The sequence below is a fragment of the Mus caroli genome, unplaced genomic scaffold (assembly GCF_978045245.1).
Source record: "Mus caroli unplaced genomic scaffold, Mus_caroli_1 scaffold_17, whole genome shotgun sequence".
NCBI classification, from domain to species: Eukaryota; Metazoa; Chordata; class Mammalia; order Rodentia; family Muridae; genus Mus; species Mus caroli.
In genome coordinates this window covers 9,854,728-9,880,146 of record NW_028227272.1, presented here as the reverse complement: position 1 = coordinate 9,880,146, position 25,419 = coordinate 9,854,728, and the positions used below count along the sequence as shown (strand labels likewise).

The window sequence follows — 25,419 nt, the reverse complement described above, 5'->3', positions numbered from 1 at the left end:
GTAGCTGCAGGTGGGCTTGAGTGCACCTCCATGGTTCAGACAACTTCACTCCTGCTTGGCTCCTGCACTTCACTCTGTGACTTTCCCTGCTGATGCTTAGCTGTGTCCTTTTGCTGGGACAACCTAATTATGACTCCTTCCAAGCAGATCTCTTGACCTTGGTGACCCTGACACAGGAAAACCAATGACCTAATAAGGACACGTAAGCTCTAGGTGTTTATTTGTAATGTGATGACAATTACTGTGATCAAAGCAAAGTCAGAGACAGAATCTTTTTAGGGCAGTAAGAGCTGCGGGAGGTGCTAGCCCACCCGAAGGTGCTGAGTCTCTGACTCGTCTCCTAAGTGTTTCTCAAATCTGCCCCTTTCTCTTCCTTAGCCTATCTTTGCTGCCAGCTTCCTCTCAGCAGACAAGTGCATCCCTGTCTCCTTTCATAGACAGCTTTACCAGAGTAAGTGCAGCATGCCACCTGCAACATGCAGTGCTGCCACAGAGTCCCCAGGCTCTGAGCTTTTGAACCTCTGATCAATGTGACCCTGTCCTCACAGTATTTACATGTACCAGATGCTCAGTAAGTAATGTCACCGCTGGACACTCAGAGGGCAGGGGCTCTGAGAACTGTAAATAAGAGGTCATTTGTGTAATAAGACATTACTTTTGAAATCACTTTTAAACACACACACACACACCCACACACACACACCCACACACACCCACACACACGAAACAATTCCATATGCACTTGTGTAGGCTAAGTGGACTGAGTAACAAAGCTACCTGTCTAGCAGCTTCAAGGAAACGCCCCTATTCTAGAAGACGTAAAGGGAAGGGTGACATCCCAGTGGACTGAACTATAAATACCCATTGCTAGAAATGTCTGCGCTAGATTAACCTGGGTAGACAGATGCTGAATTCCCATAGCCAACTCCGTAGGATGCTGTCCACTCTGGGATCCTGTCTAGCTCCACGCCAGGCTTTACTGCCCATGTCTAAGGCATGAGAAGCCCGTTAGGAAGTCGTAGCTATTGCTCTTTGGCCTGGGCTTTCTTTGCCTCAGCTCTAGGATGCCCTCAGATCATCAGCCCACTACAATTTTTTGGTATGACCTGGTGAGTCATCTGATCTCCCAGATGCTTAGGGATAAGAGAGTTGCCAGCCAGTTTGTGACTGTCCCACAAACAGCTCCTTCTGTTAAACTGGAAACCACCAGGATTGGGAACATGGCCTCCATACTCAAAAACAGATACACATGTTCAGAAGGACAGCACACACTTAGTTACAGCGGTCAGAACGGAGGTAGGGTAGGGGTTAGAAGTCCTTCCCAGACATAATAGAGTGGCAGCCCACCTGCAAACCGCGGATTTCTGAGTTCGAGGCCAGCCTGGTCTACAAAGTGAGTTCCAGGACAGCCAGGGCTACACAGAGAAACCCTGTCTCCAAAAAAAAAAAAAAAAAAGAAAAGAAAAGAAGGATGCTGGAGAGCATCCTTCCTAGAACAGTGTTTTGTGGCATGTCTGATGCTGACCATCAAAAACAGTTTCCCTTACACATTTCTGATATGAAAAAGCTGAAATTCAAAATGCTACGAACTGTAAAGTGTTTGGCTGGCCAACACAACGGCACAACTGGAAATCCCATGTCCAACCCTGTGCAGGTGGCACTTACCCAGCTTGCTGCCTCCAATGACCTTAAGGCCACATCACTAATACATATATTACCTATATGGAAATATCTCAACATTTGAAACACTTCTGGTTTCAAGTATTTCAGTAAGAGATACAACTTGTATTCTACTCATTAAACCCACAGTGAGTAACTGCACGGGTAAGAGAGAAGGAAGAGGAGGGGAATATGCAGCAGGCAGACATTGGGCACCAGGCATCTCCCAACTCATGACCCCACCCACTTCTTTGGGAGCCGTTTAATATTCCTACCAGAGTAGGACCCAGAAGGACAGGCCACCCACCTCACCTTATGAGCTTTTCAAAGGCTTCCTTTTCTTTCCGCAGAGCAGTCAGGTAGCGCTGCTCTTCCGTGGAGCCTCCGTATATAAGAAAGTAAACCCTGTGGGTTAAGACAGAACTCTTTTAAGCTGCAAAGATGTAATCTTAGTCCCTGTAAGGTACAGCACAGTGGAGCATCTAGAGCAGCAGCCCTGGAGGCTCAAGTCACAGACACCAAGGAAGAGCAAGCCTCTCCGGCCCCATTGCACAGCCTTTCCTGCCCTCCACCCCGCCCCCCCCCCCCCCCCCCCATCACTGAGCAGCTCCTCCACCCCAGCCCTCACCCAGTGCGCAGGCTCCCTCAGGCTGCACCAGACTGGCCTGCTAAGGGTCCTAGGGTTGTCACCCAGGGAGGTTTCTTTTTCTTTTCAGCAAAAGGAGGAACACAGTTCAGGTAAACACTGAGATAGAACTAGAGGAGAAGACTCTTTCTTCATAACTATAAACAAAAAATGAAGCCCACAAAATCTCTTGGAGGCTTCATTTGTAACTTTTTCTTTGTACTTCTGCCAAATGATAGCTTAGAAGTGGGAAATCATCATTAGAACCAGCTTAGGGAAATTCAGTGTTAGCAACAAGCAAACAAATTAAACAGCTAAGACCTTTACCCTCTGTACGTTCTCAGTTCTCTTTACCCATGTCACTGCAGAAGGGAGCCAGGAACATTTTACACATGGATAGTATCAGGAATCTTAATTCTTTCTGTCTTTCTTTCTTTCTCTCTTCCTTCCTTTCTTTCTTCCTTGCTTCCTTCCTTCCTTTTTGTTTCTAAAGGGCCTTGGCTTGCGACTGAAGAAATGGCTTGTTGGTTAAGAGTGCTTCCTGTTCTTTCAGAGGACCAGGGTTCAGCTCCCAGCACTCATGTTGGGTGGCTTATAGATGCCTCTAACTCCAGCTTTTACACCCTCCTCTGGCATCTTTGACAACTGGCACACACACACACACACACACACCATTAAAAATAAATGTTTTTTTACAAGTCTACAGAGAACTTGCTTTTTTCTCATTTGTGGCTGAGGCTGAATCAAGAGCGCCATGTTGCCGCTACCTCATCTCCATTAGAAGCATTTCCTTCTAAGCCGGCTTTACTTTTAGCACAAATCTCCCTAGAGCATCTTACTTTGAAGTTAGGAGGGGAAGGTCATTGGATGAGTTAGGAGATGTCAGCTACTCCATGGATGTGCCATATGACTAAAGCCAACAACTTCCATTTCTGAGGCCAAGTTTCCCACTGACTGAGCGAGCAGTGAATTTCCAGATCTCTTCTGCCCTTGACAGGGTAAGAAGCTTGGTGGGCATGAGCTACCTGGGAGCTGAAGGCTGGCGGGATGTAGCTGACTATCGGACAATGCTCTTGCCAGGGTCTTTACCCCTGGGCACCTTCGTGCTGCCTCTATCGCGTCTTCTGTGAAAGGTGGCTTTAGTTACCTGTTACAAAGGGTTTTCTTGGCTGTGTTTCTGGTTCAGGCTGAGTTCAGGATACTAATTCTGATATTTATTTCCCTTTAGTTAGCTGGAGAGTAAGAACACTGTATTCTTTCTCATCTGATAGATTGGGAGATTTTAAAGATATTTCTAGAACCCAAGAAAACTTGGTACAGTAATTCCTAAAACATGTTGGTTTTGTGAGAAAGAAAGTCAGAGTCACTTAAGTTTGTAAGCCAGGAGTTGGTGGGATGGCTCAGTAGGTAGAGGTGTTCTCTGTCTAAGAGTGTGGTCCCTGGAGGTGGAAGGCATCAACAACTCTTGCAAGCTGGGATGGTGTGCACATACCCATACATGTAAGGAAAAATATTTAAGATTTTACAGGGTGGTTTAGAAGGTTAGTAGCATTTGGCTAAGCCATTAGTATATTACCTTTGGTATTGCACAGAACATTATCAATTTCCTAGATTTTCCAGAAACTGTACCTGTAAGAGACACACTCAGACATAAAGAAAGAATATGAGCAGGGTACGGGAAAATGCCAGGGGTGCCGGAGGCTTGCAGTTCAGCCTGGGTGACTGACATCCATCTGGAACGTTCTCTCATTCACCAGAAAGCAGCATCAAACCGGCCTCATCGTGGTTTGTTAAAGGTAAGAAAGCCACCATGAAGGCCAGTTTTTGTATTAAAGCCTGCAGAACTGTCAGGCACAGACTTGCCTCAGAGGTTTCCCAGGCCTGCTAGCCCTGTAGATCTCCAGTTGACGAACAAAGGTGAGCTCTGCATCATACAGAACCACGTATCTGGGCTCCACCTCGTGCAGTACCCGCGTCAGGGCATAGGGGTCGCTGCACCCTAGAAGCGGATGGATGATGGTCAGGGGCTCTTTCAGGATGCCATAGGCTGCATCAGATGACACATTTAAATCAAATGATTCATGCTTAATCTCTCCCCCGCAGCCTTCTGGGCTACTGCTGGTCTGTCTGCACAGGTCTTCCTCCAAAGCCCTGTCCTCTGGCGGCTCCTCAGCGGTCCCCAAAACTTGTGTCAGAGTCAGCTCTCGCTTCTTCCTTTTGAGAGGGGCCCCCCTTTTGGCGGAAGCACGCTCCTTGTTTGGGGCATCTTTTGGTCTTTTGTCAGATTTTGTAGTTCTCTTCGGGCCGTCCCCCTTTCTAACATTTACCCACACTTCTTCTGCTTTGCCATCCTTCTCAAACATTTTCCTATAAAGTCGCAGCAGGAAGGTTTCTGCACCGGCAGACAGGTAGTCTCTCAGCTGGCAGCACGTGCGGTCATCGCTTGCACAGATCAGCACCCGGCCTGCAATCAGAGAGAACGCGCACACTTGCTTGCTCGCTCGCTCACATCCTCGGCCCAGTGGGCCGCCGAGTCCCCTTCTAAAGGAAGGCATCTTCCGTTAAAGAACCCAGTTTACAAATTGTTCAAAAGGGGGTTTGGGGAGCAACCACATGCTTTCACCTCTGGACAGACCACGGAGCAAAGCCCAAGCCAGAACTGTTGAGAGCCAAGGTTTTAAGGAAACTTCAAATGGATAACTTTCCAGAGGCTCTTAAGACACTAAAATACATTTCAAATGGATTATAGAGTTAAATGTAAAATCTTAAATCACAAGGAAAGATGGCTTGTCTCCACTCCCAAGATGGAGGTGATTTTCTAGCCTTAAAAGTAGAAGAACAATTCTCAGAGAACATTGTATCTAATGGTTGATTTTAGAGCAATAAAAACAGCATTTAAAATTCTAAAGACAGAAATCAGCAATGATAGACGGTACTGTTATTACCACCAAGAACGAGCAAACTGGTGTAGTTTACGGTGGCCAAGACTAACGAGAAATGTGCATGAAAGACCCAGCTGAAAGCAGGTTACTAATATCAAAGCTTAAGATGTCTCAGTACAGTTGCCATGGATGTGTAATTCCCACTTATAGTTAGCTAAGTAAAGTGAAAATAAGTATTATAAAAACCAATGTCATGGATACACCTCAAGTCCCAGTGTTTAGGAGGCAGAGGCAGGAGGACAGCTCCAAGTTCAAGGCCAGTCTGGTTTACAAAATGAGTTTCTAGTTAGCTGCTTGAGAACTATGCAATCAAGTTATTTAAAAAAAAAAAAAAAAAAGTCACAAATCCCCTCAGTTTTTTAATGAAAAGTTTTAATTATATTCATTTTATTAAATGTATTTAGTGTATGTGTACAGGTCAGAGAACCCTATTCTCTTCCACCACCATGTGGGTTCCAGAGAATGAACTCAGGTCATCTGGTTTGGCAGGAAAGGCTTCGCTCATGGAGCCATCTCAACAGCCCCCTCATGAAGCTTCAAGTATAAGCTTTTGTGTCGGGCCATTTGCATAGCTATCCTTGACTGCAGGCCAAGGGATGGGTCTAGTGATGGATGGATCACTAGATGACATTACAATGTGAATCACACGTGAAAGAAATCTAGAGGGAAACACATGAATGTTAACATCTTCATCGTCTGCCGGAGACAGTCTTGTCCACTCCGTAGTTTATTATTCTTTTTACTTCACCTAAGTGAGCATGTGCGATGCTGAGTTGTGGGTCACAGTACTGTAAGTTCTGGGTAATTATTGCCAGGATCTACTAATGTAAGGAGCGAATGACTTCTATAAAAGACTTTGTGTGTGTGTGTGCGTGCATGTGTGAGCGTGTACATGCAGATGTCTGTGGAGGGCAGAAGAGGGCATTTGATCCCCTGGAGCTGGAGTTCAAACTGGAGCTGTCTGAGTGCTGGGACTGAACTCTCCTCCTCTGCAAGAGCAGCAAGTGCTCTTAATTGCGGAGCCGTCTCTCCAGCCCCGTGTGCGACTTTAGGAAAGCTAAGCATTTAGGTTAGTGCACAGTCATTAGTTTTCCAGTGGACTCTTCACAGTGTCATGACACTCTGTTCTCATTTCCCCGTGCCTACCACCCCACCTGGCTTGCCTTTGCTACTTTGCAGTTCAAAGACTCAGTATTTTCAAACATGCACATTTACTCTCTATCTAGTTTTATTTGTGATTTATACATCTGTCTTAGTCTACAGTGCTCATCTGTTAGCATGCTCATGTTTGAAGGCAGAAGGCCTACAATTGGAATTGTTTTTCTTGGGCTCGGCCAATAGGCATTTAAGCTTCTTTGAAACGACACTTGACTAGGCATATAAAACAGAAAAAACATTAGCTGATTCCTGGGAGAGTCTATATTTAAAACCTGGTGAATGCATACATGGAAATACGCTGCCTCTTTAAATAGAAGCTCCGAGAAGCTGAGCAGTAAAGACTGTGCTTCATGAACACGAAATGACCCAACCTGGAGAAAGGCTCTTTGAATGAAGGCGACTGACACTGAACGCCTGTGCACGGTGTGGGTTTGGTAACACCTGCCTGGAGTCTAGTACTAGGAAGCAGAATCAGAATGTCAAAGCCAGCCTCAGATGCAAAGCAAGCTCCAAGCCAATCTGGGCCAGTGTAATCAGTCTCAGAAACAACAGAGTAGGCTAATGTCACCAGCTCCTTTGTTCCTACCTGGGCCACCAAGGGCTTCACTCTCCTTATTTTCTGCTTCGATTTCTTTCAGGACGTCAGTCAGCGCCTCCCACTTTGGATTGCTCTCTAGAACCAGTTCTTTTTTTGTTTCTGTACAGAAATAAATGATAACCTTATTCTGTATGGCGTTCAGTTAGAACCATGGCAAAGGCTTTCCCACAGCAGAAAACTAACATCCCTGTAAATGGACATGTCCTTGGGCTTCCACCATTCAACATAGGAGCTGCTTCCCTAGAAAAGCCTGCTGACAAGTCTAGCTGAAATATGCAGAGGTGACGGAGTGGACAGGCCATGTGCATGGCCAGTGAGATGGCTCTGTGTTGTCAGTTGTGATGCTGTACATAAGCAGCTACACAATGCAAGGTCTAGGTGCCAGCAACACTTATTGTCCCTCCCTCCCTCCCCTCCCCTCCTCCCTCCCTCCCTCTCCCCTTCCTTCCTTCCTTCCTTCCTCTTTCTCTTTCTTTTTCTTTCTCCCTCCCCTCCCCTCTCCCTCCCTCCCTCCCCTCCTCCCTTTCCTTTCTTTCTCCCTCCCTCCCTCCCTCCCTCCCTCCCTCCCTCCCTCCCTCCCTCCCTCCCTTTGTTTTGTTTGGCTTTTAGAATCATAATTTCTCTGTGTAGCCCCAGGCTGGACTGGAACTCACAGAGATCCGCCTGCCTCTGCCTCCAGAGTGCTGGGATTAAAGACTCCCACCACTGCTGCTGCTGCCTGGCAGTATTTATTATTTTTAATAAGCCTATGCTTTCTACAATCCTGAACACAGATAAAAGCAGGTATCAACTACATCTTTATTCTATAAGTATTCAAACATATGAATATACTGTTTTGAATAGATCTTTAAAATAGGCAAAACTAGGTAGTAAATATCCCATCCCAGGCAGGCCCTAGACAAAGTGTCTTGATGTTTACTAGATAGAAGCTGGAATCAAGCCCACCTTTGTCTACTGTATTTTTATTCTTTAAAAGTTACAAAAAATGCTGAAATGTTTCACCGAGACTTTAGCGCTCAAGATAGTAACAGCTGAAATGGTTCTTGTGTAGCAGTAAGAACACAGTTGGTTGATGTCTGGCCTTTGACACTGGTGGTCTCTGGCCATGGCTATCACCCTGGTTTCACTGTGTGCTCTTCCCTCACAGTGCAAGCATCTCTACGCATAGCAGAAGATGCTACATTTGCTTTAAACTGACACCTGCTTCGTGCCACTGTGGCCACTGTGAACAGAGATGCATGTAAGGCCTGACCTTGAACTTCTGGACTCGCCATCTTTTCTGATGTTTTGGCCTTTTTGCTCAGTTTGACATCTGGAACGCGGTAAACTCGGGAACGAGCATTCACGAACATGGAGGTGCTAGCATCCAGGAAAAGCCAACCTAATAGAATGGGTTTTAAAACAGGGCTTCAATTAGTGGCAGTTTTAAATACTCTTAATGAGCACATGACGCACATAGACCACTGGCTGCCATCTTGCTTCTACATCTGACTATTGTAGCCTCTGCTTTCAAAGCGTGGCCCAGGGCCTCCTTTAGGACTCCTCAAGGTTGTCATGGGTATGAGATCTCAAAACTCTGCTTACAGTAATTCTAAGATAACCATTGGTTGACATTTCCAAGGTGGTACTGGAGAACACCACACATAACTTCGCATAGTCTAAGGCAGTAGCACCAACTAATGAGTGCTTTCTCACATACCTCTGTACTTCATCACTGTTGCGTGTCCATGACACTGGGAACTGTATCCAGGGCCTTACATGTGCTGAGTATGCACTCTACCATGGTGTTATATCCCTCCCCATGACACTGGAGGCTGTATCCAGGACCTTATGTGGGCTATGTATGCACTCTACCACGATGCTATATCCCTAGGTCTGTACTTTGTTATTTGGGAAAGTTCTGAAGAAGCAGTGAAAATTATTAATTGCACATATTTTGACCCTGGCTCAAGGGTCTTGGGTAGTTAGCATGACAGTCACTGTACATGTGTGTACTTCTAAATGAATCTCATAAGCCTTTGACATTCTAGTGGATGAAACCCTCCCTCGGGGTCTTTGAGTAACATTAATTTTAAGTTTCTACCAACCAAACTCCCAGAACACAACCTATTTCTAAATTAGGCTGCACTACAAAGCGCTTCTCTGGAAATAAACCTGTCGGGAATGGGTATATTTATTATACGGAACAGAAGCTAAGTGGGTGGGAACATTAGCAATCACTAAACCTCTCCATCCTTGTGCAGTGAGCATGAAACGCAAACGATCCCGAGCTGAAGACAGCACCCCGTCCGTTAACACAGTATTCACACCAGCTCCTAGAATAACACTGGTATTTCTAATCTCACACCTGAATTCTGACCAAACACCTTCTCTGTTGCTCTCAGAGACTCCAGAAGATTAAGAAATGTAACGCAATCGTACTGCGAGAGATACTGCAGCAGGGTTCTTAGTATCTTCAAATCCTGTACCAAGGATTTAGTCTTGGCTCCAAGCTGATGCCACAAAGGGTCCAAGTAATGGCGGATTGTCTGAAAAAGAATACAATTTACTGTTGTTAGGATATGTTCAATATGGCTTTTCTTTACACAGCCATACTTTCCATAAGGGTTATTCACTGGAAATGTAAAAACATAGTTAAGATGCTAAATGTTTTGTTATTCACATTTTACTACAATTAGAGTCCCTAAATATTTTTTTTCCAAGGAAGTAGCTAGAAAGTTTCAGGTCACTAATTCCTAATAATGTGTTAATTTTTCAAGCATAATGTCTTATTGCTAAAATTTTTATGACCAGATGGAGTTAGGCTCCCTTGATTACTATTAACATTACTGTCAGGGGGCTGGGGAGATAGCTCTGAGCTTAAGAGTGCCCATTGTGCAGAAGGACCTGAGTTCAAATCCCAGCACCTGCATAAAAAAATGGGATGTGCCTCTAACCCTGGAGCTATGGGGGCAAAGACAGGAGGACCTCTGAGACATTCTGGCTGTCAGCTTAGCTCTCGATTCAGTGAAGACCCTTTGGTTGCTCCATGTCTCCTCTGGCCTCTGTACATTCAGGGGCATGTGCAACACACATATACATGTGCACCTAGCATGCACAGACACAACACACAGTGGCCCATGCACATATATGCAGTCATACATAAACATGCATGGTCATACACATCACAGACAGAAACGGCCTGGTCAAAAACCCAGCGATTCATTCTAATGAAGAGAAATGGCAGCATATGGGGCATCTCATTAGACACACTGAGCAGAGGCGGTATCTGTGTGCTCCAGACTGGGGTGTGTATGCACGAGAAACCAGACGCAACCTGGGAAAGGAGGCTAGAGCCACTCCACAACAGCACACCACTTTGTCAGAAGATGTATGGATCCTCAAGATTTTGTTTGACCTGATGCAAGCTCTGTCTACATTCAGATGTGATTAGTGTAAGAATGTCTAAAATACTCCTTGCTTCTCACTGTCAGCGACACTGGACAGAAATCAGTGTTCAATAAAGCCCTCTGCTTTTCTAGAACAGGTTTGTTATCAGCACGCACTAAGCTATTCACACGTAAGGATGAAGGAGAACACAGAACACACAGGATCCATTCTGTACATGAGCATTTCACAGTAGAATGTTTGTACAGTGGCCTCTTCTGTACAAACCCACACATTGCTCCCAGTGACACAGAGACTGACCCAGGATTTAAAAGACAGTAGTAGCATGTGTTAAAGTAAATGTGACCTGGAATTTCCTAAAGATAGCATTCTGGAGCTCATAATTCACTATAACAGATTAGAGGGCCACATAGTGAGAGCTGTCCCAAAACAAAAACAGCCCCATAAAACCAAACCCCAAACTAAAACAAAAAAATTGTACCCAACTTTCTATTTAAAAAAGACAGTAGATTCAGGGATGCCTAATTATGAAGCATTCCTTTATAGACTTCTTGTCTACAGATAACCAGATACTGCCAGTTTGGAACAGACGTTGATTATACTTACAATAAGACATTCACTCACTACATAACTGAAAAAGTCAGTCTTATGCTTACACGGCAAACACGTATGTCACTGTGACTTACTATTTCCCAGTGGGCAAAGCAGCCCCACTTTAAGTCACCTACAGTTTAATTCCTACAAAGAACATGGTGAATATTGAAATGCCTTCCACTCTTTAAAATAACAACGTAACCAGCTGTGGGATAAGAGAAAGAAAAGAAGTGGACCTTGTCGAATGGCTTCCCAAGAGCGTTTTCTAGTGACAAATCTTCTACTTCTAGTGACGGGTTGTGGCACTTCAGTTCCTTCAGACACGCATTTAAGATGTCTAGTATGGCCGTCTGAATGGCAAGCATGGCGGGAGTCATGGACACGTGAATCTCTACAACTTCAGGCTTGTGTTGTTCCAAGAATGAGTTGACTGCTACATGGAACCTACGGAGACAGTTTCCAAATCAACTTCAACAGCTACAAACACAACAGAAGCACAACAGATATGCATACAAGCACACCAGGCCTCACTGAGTGCCCAGAAAACGTGTCAGCCCAACCCAAGGCCTGCTTTCATAGTGTGAGTAAACATGGCTCCAGGCTCCAGGTCCCAGGCCCTTACTGTGTATAGCAGCTTAGAGCTCATAAAAAACAAAACAAAACAAAATGAAACAACAAAAAGCCCCATGACACTCATTTGGTGTGCCCATGCCATAGTGCATGTGTGGGTCCTGGGGATCGAACCTGGATCATCAAGGTTGGGAGCTAGCCCTTTTACCCAGTGAGCCATCTTACTATCCTCAACCTTATTCTTTTTGAAAGATATATATATTTTTTTATCTACTTGTGGTGTGTGTCTGTGCATTCAGAGCTCAGAGGACAACCCATGGTCAGTTCTTTCCTCCCATGTGGTTCCTGGAGATTAAACTCAGGCAAGCGCCTGTACCCCTGAGCAATCCTGCTGGCTCTGCTTTTGTGCCTCTAACAGCAGAGCTGAGCTGTCTGGGCCTCCACTACCAAAATATTTATTATTTACAGGTGGTTTTAATTCCAAAATAAGAAACAATTAAAAGAATAATTGTACAACTAGTAGTCTTCATAAAGTTGAAACCCACACACACAAATGTGTTTATAAAGAAGAGGAAGAGGAGGAGGAGGAGGTCCTTATGGACAGGCTAGTAAAGGACACACTGTGTGTCATTCCATTCACTGCATTAAAATGCAGCTCAGTTATGTCACTGTTGGCATCAGGACCTCCCAAACCTATGACATCACATGGGCAACAGCGCGACCTACAGACCTGTTGTCAAGACAACGGCCACCATATTTCCAGAATCCATTGAGCTCACCTCCCATCTTTACGTCATTTTCCATATAAATAAGGGGAATGCCTCTCCCTCTCTCCTTCCCTTTCCTCTTTCTGCTGATACCTTCTCTGTCTCTGTCTCTCTCCTCAGTAAAACCTCTTCCACGTGGAACTGCCTTGGCCTAGTGTGCTGTTGAGAAGGGACCCACCGTTCTAACACATCAGTCATTACCTTGGCCACAGGTAGAGCTTCCTCACAAAAAGGTTCCGCATCACTCTTTCCACGTGACAAAAGCCAGTGTCAAAGGCAACAGCGTTGTCGGTGAAAGCTTTGATGAACCCGCGCTTGTTTTTCTGGCGGAAGAGGCGCAGGATGAAGGCTTCCTGGCAGGACTCAATGATTCTGTGTGCCCTGTACACGAGGATGCCTGTTGGGGATTGTATTAGTGAGGGCTCTTTAGAGTAACAACATATAGGATGAATCTCTCTATATATAGACAGACAAGGGAAAGGGGATTTATTAGAGTGCAATAGGAACCCTTGTGATTTCCTATTCAAGGGTAGTGTCCTAGCCAAGGTCACTATTGCTGTGATGAAACACCAAGACCAAAAGCAACTTGGGGAGGAAAGGGTTTATTCTGCTTATGCTTCTACATCACTGTTCATCATTGAAGGGAGTCGGGACAGGAACTCAATCAAGGAGGGCAGGAACCTGGAGGCAGAAGCTGGCCATGGAGGGTGCTGCTTACTGGCTTGCACCCCATGGCTTCCTCAGCTGCCCTCCCCCATCAATCACTAATTAAGACAATGCCGTATATGTCTGCTTATATCCTGACCTTATGTAGGCTACTCCTTTCAATGACTCTAGCTTGTGACAAGAGGACACAAATCTACCTGCAGAGGTGGTGGTCTGTGTTTTACCTTCAGTGACAAGTGTGCACATGGGAGGTGAGGTGAGGGAGTGAGTCTCCAGAACCAGTGGGAACACGAGTGTCTGGACCACAAGGGGGGCAGGCTGAGGGAGTGATAGAGAGCATGGGTCTTGAATGGCCCTCTATGTGAACAGATGAACTACATAAAATAGCTTCATTTTAACAAGTCTGGGTAGCATCTGCATCCCATTAGATGAAGTCAGCTTTGAGGATACAGTCAACAAAGAGCTAAATTATAAATTACACTATTTTAAACAAAAACCTTTAAAGAACAAACTTAATACAACATTTTGTTTTGTTTTGGTTTTGTTTGTAGAGGCAGGCACATGATCTTTAACCTAGCTTGGCCTTAATTATACTCATGATTCTCCTGCCTCAGCCTCCTGAGTACTGGGATTACAAGCATGCACCACCATACCTGGCAACGTGGCTTTTGTGGTCTGTACATTGTGGTACAATGCCCTGAATCTTAAAAACAAGAACAACGGCTGAAGAGGTGGCTCAGTGGATAGCGCAGTAGCCATGTGGGTATGAGGACTGGAGCCTGTACTCTTACAACAATCAGGTGGCAGTGGGTCCACTGTGCCCAGGAGCTACTGACCCTGCCTCAGTAAACAAAGCAGATACAGACTGAGGAGGACATAGGATGTCAAGGTTTGGGTCTCCACACACATGCACACTTGTGCACATCTACCCACATGAGAGCACACACAAATACATGCACATACAAAAGAGATAATTATAAATGTTTCCTAATTTTAAATATCAGATGCTAAACAAGAGAGCTTTAACACACTACCATTCTAATTCCATTCATTTCTTTATTGTGCGTGCACATGTGAGGGAGATGGGTGGCAGTTACAGGACAACTTCTGGGAGTCGGTTCTTTCCTTCCGCCATGTGGATTCTGGCGATGGAACTCAGGTCAGGCAAAGCACCTTTACCTACTGAGCCGTGTTTTTGGCACATTTTAATACAGTGTGTTTAGTGACACTCTAGAGAGAAGTATGAGATATAACAGGGGACAGATGTCATTTCTGTCAACTCTTCTTTCCATGAGGATTCTCAGTCTTTACACTGGCATGTCCATGCACACACGTGCACTGGCTTTTGGGCCTTCCTGCCTTCCTCACAGGGTCCTGAAAATGACATTTTGACACAGGGTACTTTGTGTCATTCAATAACTCACTGTACAGTGTATTACTTTGCATGGCCTCGGTAAGGACAGAATGACAGGATTCCTGCCCCTCGGACAAGGCCAGCAAGTGTGGGCGAGTGCCATGGCAGCTGTGGGCTAAGGCTTGCTTGCATAATAATGAATATATTTTACATTCCTCCTTCAAGGAGTGTTTTCTCTGCTAATGTTAATGACTCCATGATAATCAGAGACAGCAGTCCAGGAGGCAAAGGTATAGCTAATGTCTCAGCAAAATGGTAAATGCTGGGACCTTTAGAACAGCCCTTAAGAACTCTAAAAACATGAGCTCAAAAATATATAATTTCTCAACTATGTAAAATATAAGAATGCTATATGAATTAAGAGGGGCTTCACGAATCTAACGGAACAAAAGCAGCTGTGCTAAGAGTCAGCTTGCCAGAAAGATACTAAGTGTTGTAAAAAATTAAAAAAAAAAAACAGACATGAGGTTCCTTGCCACCTTTAGCCATTTATGTTCTCGGATGAAAGACACACACACACACACACACACACACACACACACACAGCCTTTCTACTTAAGATGCCTTAAGCAGCACAATAGCTGGGCAGCTGCCTACCCCCCATGCTGTTAGAATCCACTTTCTCATTGATAACCCCATTCCACCTTGGCTGTTCTTAACCCAAATGGGCAGTCTTCTGGGCCACGCCCAAGGTGGCTCCTCTTGCTCTTGCTTCTCCCCCGGCTCCTTCCTCATCTCTAGCATGGAAAACCTAAACTTGGACTTTGTCTCTTCTTTCTAGCTAATTAGCTGCTGGTACCTTTAGTTATCAACCAGAATTAACTGGGGGCAGAGTCCCTCAGGCTATGTGCAGACTTCCAATCTTACAGGACAGCACTAGCATACAATAAACAGTAAAAGACAAAACCTCAACCAAGGAGATAAAGAGATTTAGGGAGTGGTGATTGCAGGAGATCCCACCCAGCTAAGTTTTTTGTTTATGGTTATGAAGGCAGAGTTGACCCCTGGACAGAGCAAGGTTAGGCCCTGTGGTGGGTTGGTTGGCTGCTCCTTGTATTCTAATGCTAATTTGGGGCCCCCCAAAACTGCCTCCCCCAAAGAAGAGAGAGTGATCCTGCCCCTACTTAATTGTGATTGGTGAATAAAGATGCCAACAGCTGGGCTGTCAAGAAGGCTCAGCGGGTAAGAGCACTGACTGCTCTTCTCAAGGTCCTGAGTTCAAATCCCAGCAACCACATGGTAGCTCACAACCACCTGTAACAAGAACTGACGACCTCTTCTGGTGTGTCTGAAGACATACAGTGTACTTATGTATAATAATAAATCTTTTAAAAAGGAAAAAAAAGATGCCAACCGTCAACAGCTGGGCAGAAAAGATAGGTGGGGTTAGGTTTTGAGGGCTTAGAGAGAGCGCACCACCAGAGGAGAGGACAAAGAAGCCATCATGAGAACTCGCAGGAGAGAAAGGAGAGACACCATGGGTTAGCTGAGCCATAAAAACGTGGCTATGTGGGCTGGCCAACTGCAGTGAAGAGCAGCCCAGATGAAACATAAGTAACAACCTGGGTGGTTGATAGGAAGGATGATTTTTACAGCATGGAGGGTAGGCAGCTGCCTAAGGCATATGTAAAAATATAAAGGCTGTGTGTGTCTTTCACCCTGGAACATGAATGGTCAAAGGCAGGGAAGAAACCCTGAGTCAGGATTTGGAAAATATATCTACTACAGGCCAGGGCATGATAGAAATGGTAATTTTAGGGTGGGGTCTCTCCCAGCTAGATCACTGTCAGTGCTTAACTGAGGCAGATCTCTGAATTCTTTTGCAATGTTAAAAAAAAAGTGCCTGTTTTGTCTCCTTAAAAAAAAAAAAAAAAAAAAAAAAAAAAGAATTCTGGAAAGCGGTATAGGCTGCCAGCTTGGATCCACAATCTGACTTCTAGCTGTTTGTTTTCTCTGCTCCCAGACACCTCTGCTCTCAGAATCCCCTCCAGGCTGAGCTTCTGGACCAAAGTGGCTGGCACTAAATTTCACTCTCACTAACCACCTAGCAAGTGTGTAAAGATTCACTTACAAGCTTATGGACCAAGACCTTCCAACCACTCTGGTACGCTGATCTACTCCCTGCTCAGAAAACACTCTAAACCTAGCACAGGGCTTTCCCAAGGACTCTACTGGCCACACTTGCTCAGCGTGTACTGAAACATTGCACAGGAAGCTAGAGGTAGCCCAAGAGCACAGGGACCCAAGTTCAAACCCTCAGCACCCATATAGAATGCAAAGCATGGCCACCCTGTGCATGGCGGCTCCAGAGCTGTAGGAGAGGTCAGTAGCTAGCTGCCAGCCTGCCTCCAAGTTCAGTGCTACAGAGAGAGGCCCCATCTCCAGGGAGTGACAGAGCAGGCCACCTAGTACCTTCCTCTGGCCCATGTATGTGCACAGGCGCACACCCCCACACATATACACGTGCATACCACACGCAACAGAAATATCCCATAAAATTGAAAACACTAAAACTGGACTTTCAAACTATAGGTAAGCCTCAAATTAGGACACTGTACTCTGAAAGGTCCACATTATTTCAGAATCCAGAAGAAAGAAGAGCACTAACGCTAACCCCAGGTGCAGGCTTTGATACAGGCTCAGGTAGGCCTTCGGAGGCTGGGCCACCCTGGGCCATCTGACGGTATGATTTGGATATGAAATGTCCCCAGAGGCTCATCTCACAATAAGGGCTTGCCCCTGCAGGTGTGCTCAGAGGCCTCCGTGCATTTTCCTTTCATGGAGGTATTATTTTAAGATTAAAAAGAGGGGGAGGGGAAGCAACCTGATTGAGGTCATCCAGAAAGACGGTGGACACAGAAAGAGGTTCTAAGCCGCATGCTTCCTGCTGATGCCTCCGTGGGGTCCTTGCAAGCATCTGAGCAGGTGAGTGTGGAGGGTGGTGGTAGTGCTATAAGAGTCCCCTGTGAGACAGGGCAGCCTGTGTCCCAGGATGGACAGACTTTTCAGTCAAGAACCCACCTATAAGTGGGGCTCTGACGGGTGTTTAGACTGTGCAGGCCTCCTCTGGGGTGACCAATGGTGTAATACTGACATCTAGCGGTAGTTTCTAGACAATGTTCTCATGTTAGTAACTTAAAAATATACTTACACAACATAGAGCGGGACAGGTAAGGGCTTTAGATGCTCTAATATCTCCAACTATAAAAGGGCAACTATTTGGTACTGTTTATTAAGTTTACTGTATTCAAGCGGCACAGTAATGCTAGCATTCTAACATAGTGTTTCCTTTTTTTCTTTTAAAAAATATTATTTTACGTGTATGGGTGCCCTGCCAACCCCTGCCTACATGTATGGATACCTGATTTTTAATTAGAAAAAAACCCTAACAAACCCAGAAATACACACTGGAAAAAAAAAAGATGCCTGTGTAACTGGATGTGGGCACATAGAAGGATGCAAATAGATCCATATCTATCTCCCTGCAGAAAACTCAAGTCCAAGTGGATCAAAGAACTCAACATCAAACCAGACAGACTGAACCTGATAGAAGAGAAAGTGGGGAAAAGCCTGGAACGCACTGGCATAGGAGACAACTTCCTGAACAGAACATAAATAGTGCAGGCTTTAAGATCAACAACTGATAAATGGAACCTCATAAAACGGAAAAGCTTCGGTAGGACAAAGTCAATAGGACAGAGACAGCCTATGAAACGGAAAGATTTTTACCTACTCCACAGTTGATAGAGCTTTAATATCCAAAATATATAAAGAAGTAAAGAAACTAGATATTAAAACATATCAAACAATCCATTAAAAATACGGCACAGATCTAAACAGAGAATTCTCAATAGAGGAATCTCAGAGGGCCGAGAAGCACTTACGGCCATGTTCAACATCCTTAGCCACTAGGGAAACGCAAATCAAAACAACTCTGAGACTTCATCTTACACCATCAGAGTGGCTAAGATAAAAACTACAAGTGACAGCTCATGCTAGTGAGGATATGAATGAAGTGGGGCTCCTGCATTGTTGGAGGAAATGCAAACTTGTAAAGCTACTATGGAAATCAACATGGCAGTTCCTTAGAAAGCTGGGGATTGATCTACATCAAGACTCAGCTATAACAACCACTCTTGGGCAAATACCCCAAGAATGCTCTATCCGACCATAAGGACACCCGTTCAACTATGCTCTATCCGACCATAAGGACACCCGTTCAACTATGCTCTATCCGACCATAAGGACACCCGTTCAACTATGCTCTATCCGACCATAAGGACACCCGTTCAACTATGTTCAGCTGAGACTTTATTCATAATAGACAGAAACTGGTAACCATCTAGGTATCTTTTAACTGAAAGAAAAAAATGTGGTATGTTTACAAAATGGAGTATGACTCAGTGGTTACAAGAATGACATCATAAAATGTGCAGGCATCATATGGATCCAACTAGAAAAGAAGAATCATCCTGGCTGAGGTAACCTAGACCCAAAAAGGCAAACATGGTATGTTGTCTTAGTCAGGGTTTCTATTCCTGCACAAACATCATAAGTTGGATGCCGGGCATGGTGGCACATGCCTTTAATCCCAGCACTTGGGAGTCAGAGGCACTCAGATTTCTGAGTTGGAGGCCAGCCTGGTCTACAAAGTGAGTTCCAGGACATCCAGGGCTATATAGAGAAACCCTGTCTCGAAAAACCAAAAAAAAAAAAAAAAAAGCAAGCAAGTTGGGGAGGAAAGGGTTTATTCAGTTTACACTTCCACATTGCTGTTCATCACCAAAGTAAGTAAGGACTGGAACTCAAGCAGGTCAGGAAGCAGGAGCTGATGCAGAGGACATGGAGGGATGTTCCTTACTGGCTTGCTTCCCCTGGCTTGCTCAGCCTGCTTTCTTACAGAACACAGGAGTACCAGCCCAGGGATGGCACCACCCACAACGGGCCCTCCCTCCTTGACCACTAATTGAGAAAATGCCTTACAGCTGGATCTCACCTGAAGCGCCTTTCTCTGTGATAACTCCAGCTTGTGTCAAGTGAAACACAAAACCAGCCAGTATATATGTATTCACTTACAAGTGGATATTAACTGCTAAGTAATCAAACTGTAATTCACAGACAGAGAGGTAAGGAGAAAGGCTACAGGGGGAAGCATAGATCTCCTTTGGAAGGGAAAACAGAATAGATTCTGTGAGTGAATTCCAGGCAGAATGGGATGGCAGGAGGGATGGAGGGAGAAAAGCTGGAATTGGGGGACGTTTGGGGGATGGTGTGTAAACTTGGTGTTATGGAAACTTTCTACAATCTATGAGGATGGTCCTGGTGAGGACTTCTAGTAATGGAGAATACTAGTCTGAACTGGCCATCTTTTGTAGCCAGGCAAGGCTTTTAGTGGTGGGTTACATTTAGTTAAGTAGTTGCCGAGGAGGTCTAGTGGAGATCCCGAAACAACCCAGGCTGATGTTAGGACAGAAGGCCACCCTCTGAAAACTGTCAGTGGGGTTCCCTTGCTGAGGACAACTTCCACACAGCTTACTGAATGTAGAGAGATCGAGCTGGTGTGGGCTTGGAGCCTTCACCTCTACATTCTAGTCTCTTCAGCACATGCAGGCTATTGAAAGAGAATCCCAGACACCAACCCAGCCATAAAATCCTCCACCTACAATCTGTCCTGCCTCCAAGATGTTCTGCTGTCATGGTGGCGCAAAACTTGTGGGAGGGGCCAATGTCTGATTTCAGCTGAGGCTCACCCCATGAGAGTGAGCCCTTGCCCTACACTACATGAATGGCTCAAACCAGAGACTGGATAACCCAGAGCCTTAGGGGCAAGAACCAAATACGACCGGTCTTAGAAAAAGATCAATGAAATGATTCCTAATGATACGGTGCTATATGAATAGAACAGTGCCCTGTGCAGTTGTTATCAGAAAGGCTTCCTCTGGCAGCAGATGAAGTGATTATAGAGACCCACAGCCAGACATTATGAGGAGAAAGAGTCTAAATTTGAGGCCTCCCCTTGCAGAATGGGGAACCCTGTAGAAGATGGTGAGGAAAGACTGTTAAGAGTCAGGGGATGGAGGACACCAGGAGAACAAGGCCCACTGAATCAATAAGCAGGGCTCACGTGGGCTCACAGACACTGAAACAGCAAGCACGAGGTCTGCATGGGTGCTTGGTATATATGCAGCTCTCTGCATATATGCATGCTTGGTATTTTTTGTGGGACTCCTAACAGTGGGGGTGGGGCTGTCTCTGATTCCTTTGCCTGCTCTGGACTCTTCTCCTACTGGGCTGTCTTGTTCAGCCTTAATAGGAGGGTTTTTGCCTTGTCTCATTGTATCTTGTTTTGTAGTGTTTGTTGGTTTTGGAGGCCTGTGAGGGACCCTTAAGGGCTTTTTCCAGTCCTATACCCTCCTTACAGCTTCCCCCTCCCACCTGGGGTCAAGGCTAGGCCAAGTTCCATTCTCCTCCCACAGGAACATTCTTGAGTAAAAAAAGTTCTCCGAATGTATTGGAAAGTCCCAAGTAGAGTTGAAATGTGTGCCATGCTTGCTAGCCAATAGTTTTAAAGATCAATATGCTTAGCCAATAAGTTTGAACTGTAACCTTTTGGATGTAACCCGTGCCCCTAAAAAGTATAAAAACTGCTTGTAATAGCCATTGGGGTCACCTTCTCATCACTCCCCTCAAGGTTGAGGGTTGATCCCAATGCGCCAGAAAATAAACCTCTTGCTTTTGCATCAATCTTGGTGTCTCATTCTGGGACATCTTGAAGTAAGTACCACTGACCAAGCGTGGTGTCTTACACCTGCTCTTTCTGAAGAAGACACAGAGAGGGAACGGATCTGGGGATCCACTAGGAGGAGTGGGAGGAGGAGAAACTGCGGTTGGGATGTATTATATGAGAGAAGGATCTAGTTTCAATATAAAAATTGAAAAACTGAGAAAGATGAAGTTCAGGAAAATTAAGGATCTTGTATGAGTGGGGTGTTAGCCCCCAAAGTCAGGTCAACTGTCTGTGATGCTCAAGACGCTGTCTGAGGCAATAAAAAATGCTAGACAAGACTGAGCAAAACCTGATTCAGCCAATCAGGTGCATGGAATGGGAAGTGTGTGTGTGTGAATATGTTTCCTTCCATGAGAACACTCACCACTGAGCACTGTACATGCAGTTCACCAGCAGCCATCAAGCAAGTGTTACCGACACATACTGACTATTCATCCTGAGGTAAATAAGAGCTGCTGGTGCACAGCTTTAGGGTGAGCCAGACGGAAGCAGGCAAGTGTAATGAAGTGTTTTGAGTGTTCTGGGTAAAGAGGCATAGGGGAGTTTAATGGCAGACTGGCAGGGCTCTTATATTAGCTACAGGGCAATCAGAGGTTTCTGAAGAGACAAATGATATGAAAATCAATTGCTTCTACACTACTCCTAGCTGAAATTATCTCTCACCTTCCCCTCTGAAGTATTAAGTAACTATTTAGTTTAATTTAAATGATGGGGAAAGGAAGGAAAGCAAATTTACTTAGAGATTTATGAAGAGTTTGATAAGCACATCAAGTCTGGCTATACCCAAAGGGCAAATGCCTGTCAACTACAATATTCCTGAAAGTCAGACTGGGAAACAAGGAGCCACATCTTATATATAACCACACACTGCATAATGGTGCTTCAACCTGCAAGGTTCAAATACCCATAATCCAGTGGGTACACCTCTGTCAGAGCATGGCCCTTTCTGGGTTTGTACGCCAATACTAATACTGTGGCTAGAGAGAGGGCTCCATGGTTAAATTTATGTATTCTTTCAGAGGACCAAGGCTTGATTCCCAGCACCTACATGGTGGCTTACAACCATCTATAACTCTAGTTCCAGAATCTAACCTCTTTTAACTTCTGCAGGTACCAGACATATGTGGTGCATAGACATAAACACAGGCAAAAGGTCCCTGAACATAAAAAACAAAAATTAAAAATATCTAGCACAAATATACCACTAGTTATTCAGCATACATACTACTCAGTAATGTGTTAATGGCTATATAGTTAATTTACTATACTGTAATTTCCTTCCTTATTTTGGAAGTCTCCCTTCTACTTATAAAAACAAACCAATTGTAAAACAGTACGCCGTGTTGATGGCGACATCAGGCCCAAACAGCTCTGTTTACTATGTTTCTTGGTTATATCAAGAGGTCAATGTCTAATTGAGCTGTAACATTTAGGCTTTTTACATTTATTTTTACCTTAAAAATTATGCATATATGTTTGTGCATGTGTGATGGGGTGGGGGGTGTTGTGCAGGCAGAGTCCAGTGCTCTCAGAAAGAGGGGATCAGATGCCCTGGAGTTGGAATTATGGGCAGTTGTGAGCTACCTTACATGGGTGCTGGGAACTAAGCTTTGGAATTCTGCAGAGCAGTGAACCTTCTTAATCTCTGATCCACCTCTCCAGGCCACCCATGCGGGGCTTTGTCTGTAAGCTCTGAGGCCTTCATACAATAGCTAAATCATAGATTCTCAGTGTTAAGTGACATGTAGCCATACTTATTCATGTCATAAACATTTGCTGAACCTCTCGAATGGTCAGGTGGTCTGTCAACAGCTTAACTGCAATACTGAGTAACAAGAGCAGAACGTTTAGCAGAGGAGATAGACAAAAATAAAAATGTTCACATTGTAGATAAGAAAGATTTCAAATTCTTACCAGTTATTAAATCTGAAGGTATTCTACCTGTCAAGAAATCAACCACGAGTATTCGGCTTGTTGCAAATATAATACCACCCTGCGTATAGACTTCATAGCGACTGTTACTTGCGATTTCATTTGTCACTCGTCGAGGGAGATGTTCAACTCCTTCTATCTTCAACTGATTGATAAAATATTCCTAAATCAAATTAAACTCATTAGTAAGCTGCTTAGTACAGGGCAGGGAAGTTTAAAAATAGGTTATAGGAATTTAAAATGATGTCTCCATTCTCAGAGCTCATGAACATCACAGCAAATATGCAAACTAAGTTATTCTTTTATACCCATCAGACAATCAGGTCACTTTAATTAAGGTTTTGATTTGTAAGGTTAAGTTGTGCTTTGGAGTTTACATTAAGAAATAATTGTGCTTCAGTCATTATTTCCATTTCAACACCAAGTCACAGAACCTTTTAAAACCTTGGGTTAAAATTTTTCTACTCTTCTGAAGATCCTGAGTTCAAATCCCAGCAACCACATGGTGGTTCACAACCATCCATAATGAGATCTGACTCCCTCTTCTGGAGTGTCTGAAGACAGCTACAATGTACTTACATATAATAAATAAATAAATCGTTAAAAAAAAATCTTAAAAAAAAAAAAAGTTTTCTACTACCTAGAAACTACTTCCGGCCAAAGTCGGGTTTTGAGACAAGGGATTCCTCTCTGTAGACAACACTTTAGACTGTTAGATCAGTATTGATACTTCCTAGAGAGACGCCAGAATGTCCATAGGTTCAATGGCCCATTAGTCTCTCAGTCTAATGCCACTTTTCTGGGCATCTTACATTGCACAAAGTACCATGCCAAGCACTGTAGATTCTTTGGGGAATCCAACAGGGCCTCAGCTTTTAAAGGAGTTGTCAGTGACTCTTCTCAGCTGACATTTTCTTCCTGGCCACTACACCTAGGGGATCATCAGATTTATCATGCTAGGCTATGTCCTCATCTCTCAACATCCGCAGCAAGGCATGTCTCATTCCACTGTCCTCAGGATCACCTGTTCTCCGTAACCCACATTGATCGCTCCCTTAGTTTTAACTTCTGCACCCACCCCCATTTCCCTAATCCCTCTTCTATTGTGAAGTCTCAAGGTCTCCTTTTCTACTAGAAAGTAATAACTCTCAGAGACGCTGTCATCCTCGTCATTGTCCTTTTAGGGACCACACTCTGTCCTCCAAACACCCTTAATATCCAACTTCAAATTCAAACACTATTCCTACCCAGATTCTGATACCTTCTCTCCTTTGCAGTGCAATTCAATCCACTACTCTACCTCAATGTGTACTCGCCCCTCTCCTTTTCAGTGTTAGGGAGTGAGTGGGACCCGTATTCTCAGAGTCCTCAAACTGTGTCTCTGGCCTTGTATCTCTCTCAAGGACCTGTATTCAATGCTCTCCCATGTCAACAGAGGAACCCAAGACTTCCTTGGGATGCATTCCATACTTGGCAGTCATCCCGCAGTGTCAAGAGTCCAGGATCTCCTTCCAGGACCTCACTCAATGCCCTCCCTTGTCGTAGCAGCCACTTCAACTTCCCTAGGGTTCCCTTCCCTCCTTCGCAGCGACTTGGAACTGTGTAGGTGCCCCGCATCTCCCCCGCCCTGGGATCTTAATTCATTCCCTTTCGTGCCCTGTTTAAGATCTGCATGGGCTCGGAGTCCCAGCAATCCGCGTACAGCTCCGCGTTCCTACCGCGCCGATCTCGAATCGCATGTCCCCCAAACCCTCGGGTCTACCCATCCCGCAGTCGCACCTCCTCGGCCGGCTGCGTGTTGAGCACCAGCACCAGGCAGGCCGGGTGGCAGTGAAGCCGCAGGAAATGGTAGAGGAGCCGGTCGGTGCCGAGTCCGCGGGCACACACCACCAGCCCGTCGCTGTCGAGCAGTTCCAGCACCTGCTGCCTCTCGTACTCCAACAGCGGCGCCATACTCTGGCGTCCGCCCGGCAGGCCTGGCTCCATGGGCGCCCTTCCGGGACCGCGGCCGCACGCTGACGGAAAGAGCCGAGTCTAGCCGAACGCTGGCCGAACGCAGGGAGAGACGCCAGGGCCGAAGGAGCGCGGAACAGAGGTAGCTGCAATGGCCGACTGAGAGTAGGCCGGATGTAGCCGAAGGGAGCCGAGTTCAAGAGAGCCAACCGATTGTAGCCGAAGAGGAATCGAGGCGGGGACAACAGTGGCCCGAATGTGCCCGAGCCCAGGGCAGGTCTAGTCGAACTCAGCCGAGAGGCGCCGAAAGCGTTAGCGCGCGCGCGCGGGGTTCCCCATCCTTTGGTTCTCTAGACCTAGGCATAAA

At 45.3% G+C, this 25,419-nt stretch overlaps 1 protein-coding gene across 1 annotated transcript in view; it reads right to left on the bottom strand.

Moving 5' to 3' along the window:
- The window catches only part of Ercc4 (ERCC excision repair 4, endonuclease catalytic subunit), a 34,897-nt gene extending 9,682 nt beyond the window's left edge, over positions 1-25,215 (bottom strand). The window contains exons 1-9 of the mRNA XM_021184804.3: positions 24,879-25,215; positions 23,082-23,262; positions 12,502-12,697; positions 11,200-11,407; positions 9,330-9,510; positions 8,235-8,363; positions 6,971-7,081; positions 4,148-4,748; positions 1,972-2,064 (exon numbers count right to left, since the gene is read on the bottom strand). Of these exons, the coding sequence (XP_021040463.1) occupies positions 1,972-2,064; positions 4,148-4,748; positions 6,971-7,081; positions 8,235-8,363; positions 9,330-9,510; positions 11,200-11,407; positions 12,502-12,697; positions 23,082-23,262; positions 24,879-25,085 (1,907 nt within the window). The 5' untranslated portion in view covers positions 25,086-25,215. The remainder of the gene's footprint in view (positions 1-1,971; positions 2,065-4,147; positions 4,749-6,970; positions 7,082-8,234; positions 8,364-9,329; positions 9,511-11,199; positions 11,408-12,501; positions 12,698-23,081; positions 23,263-24,878) is intronic.
- Between the last annotated feature and the right edge of the window lie 204 nt (positions 25,216-25,419).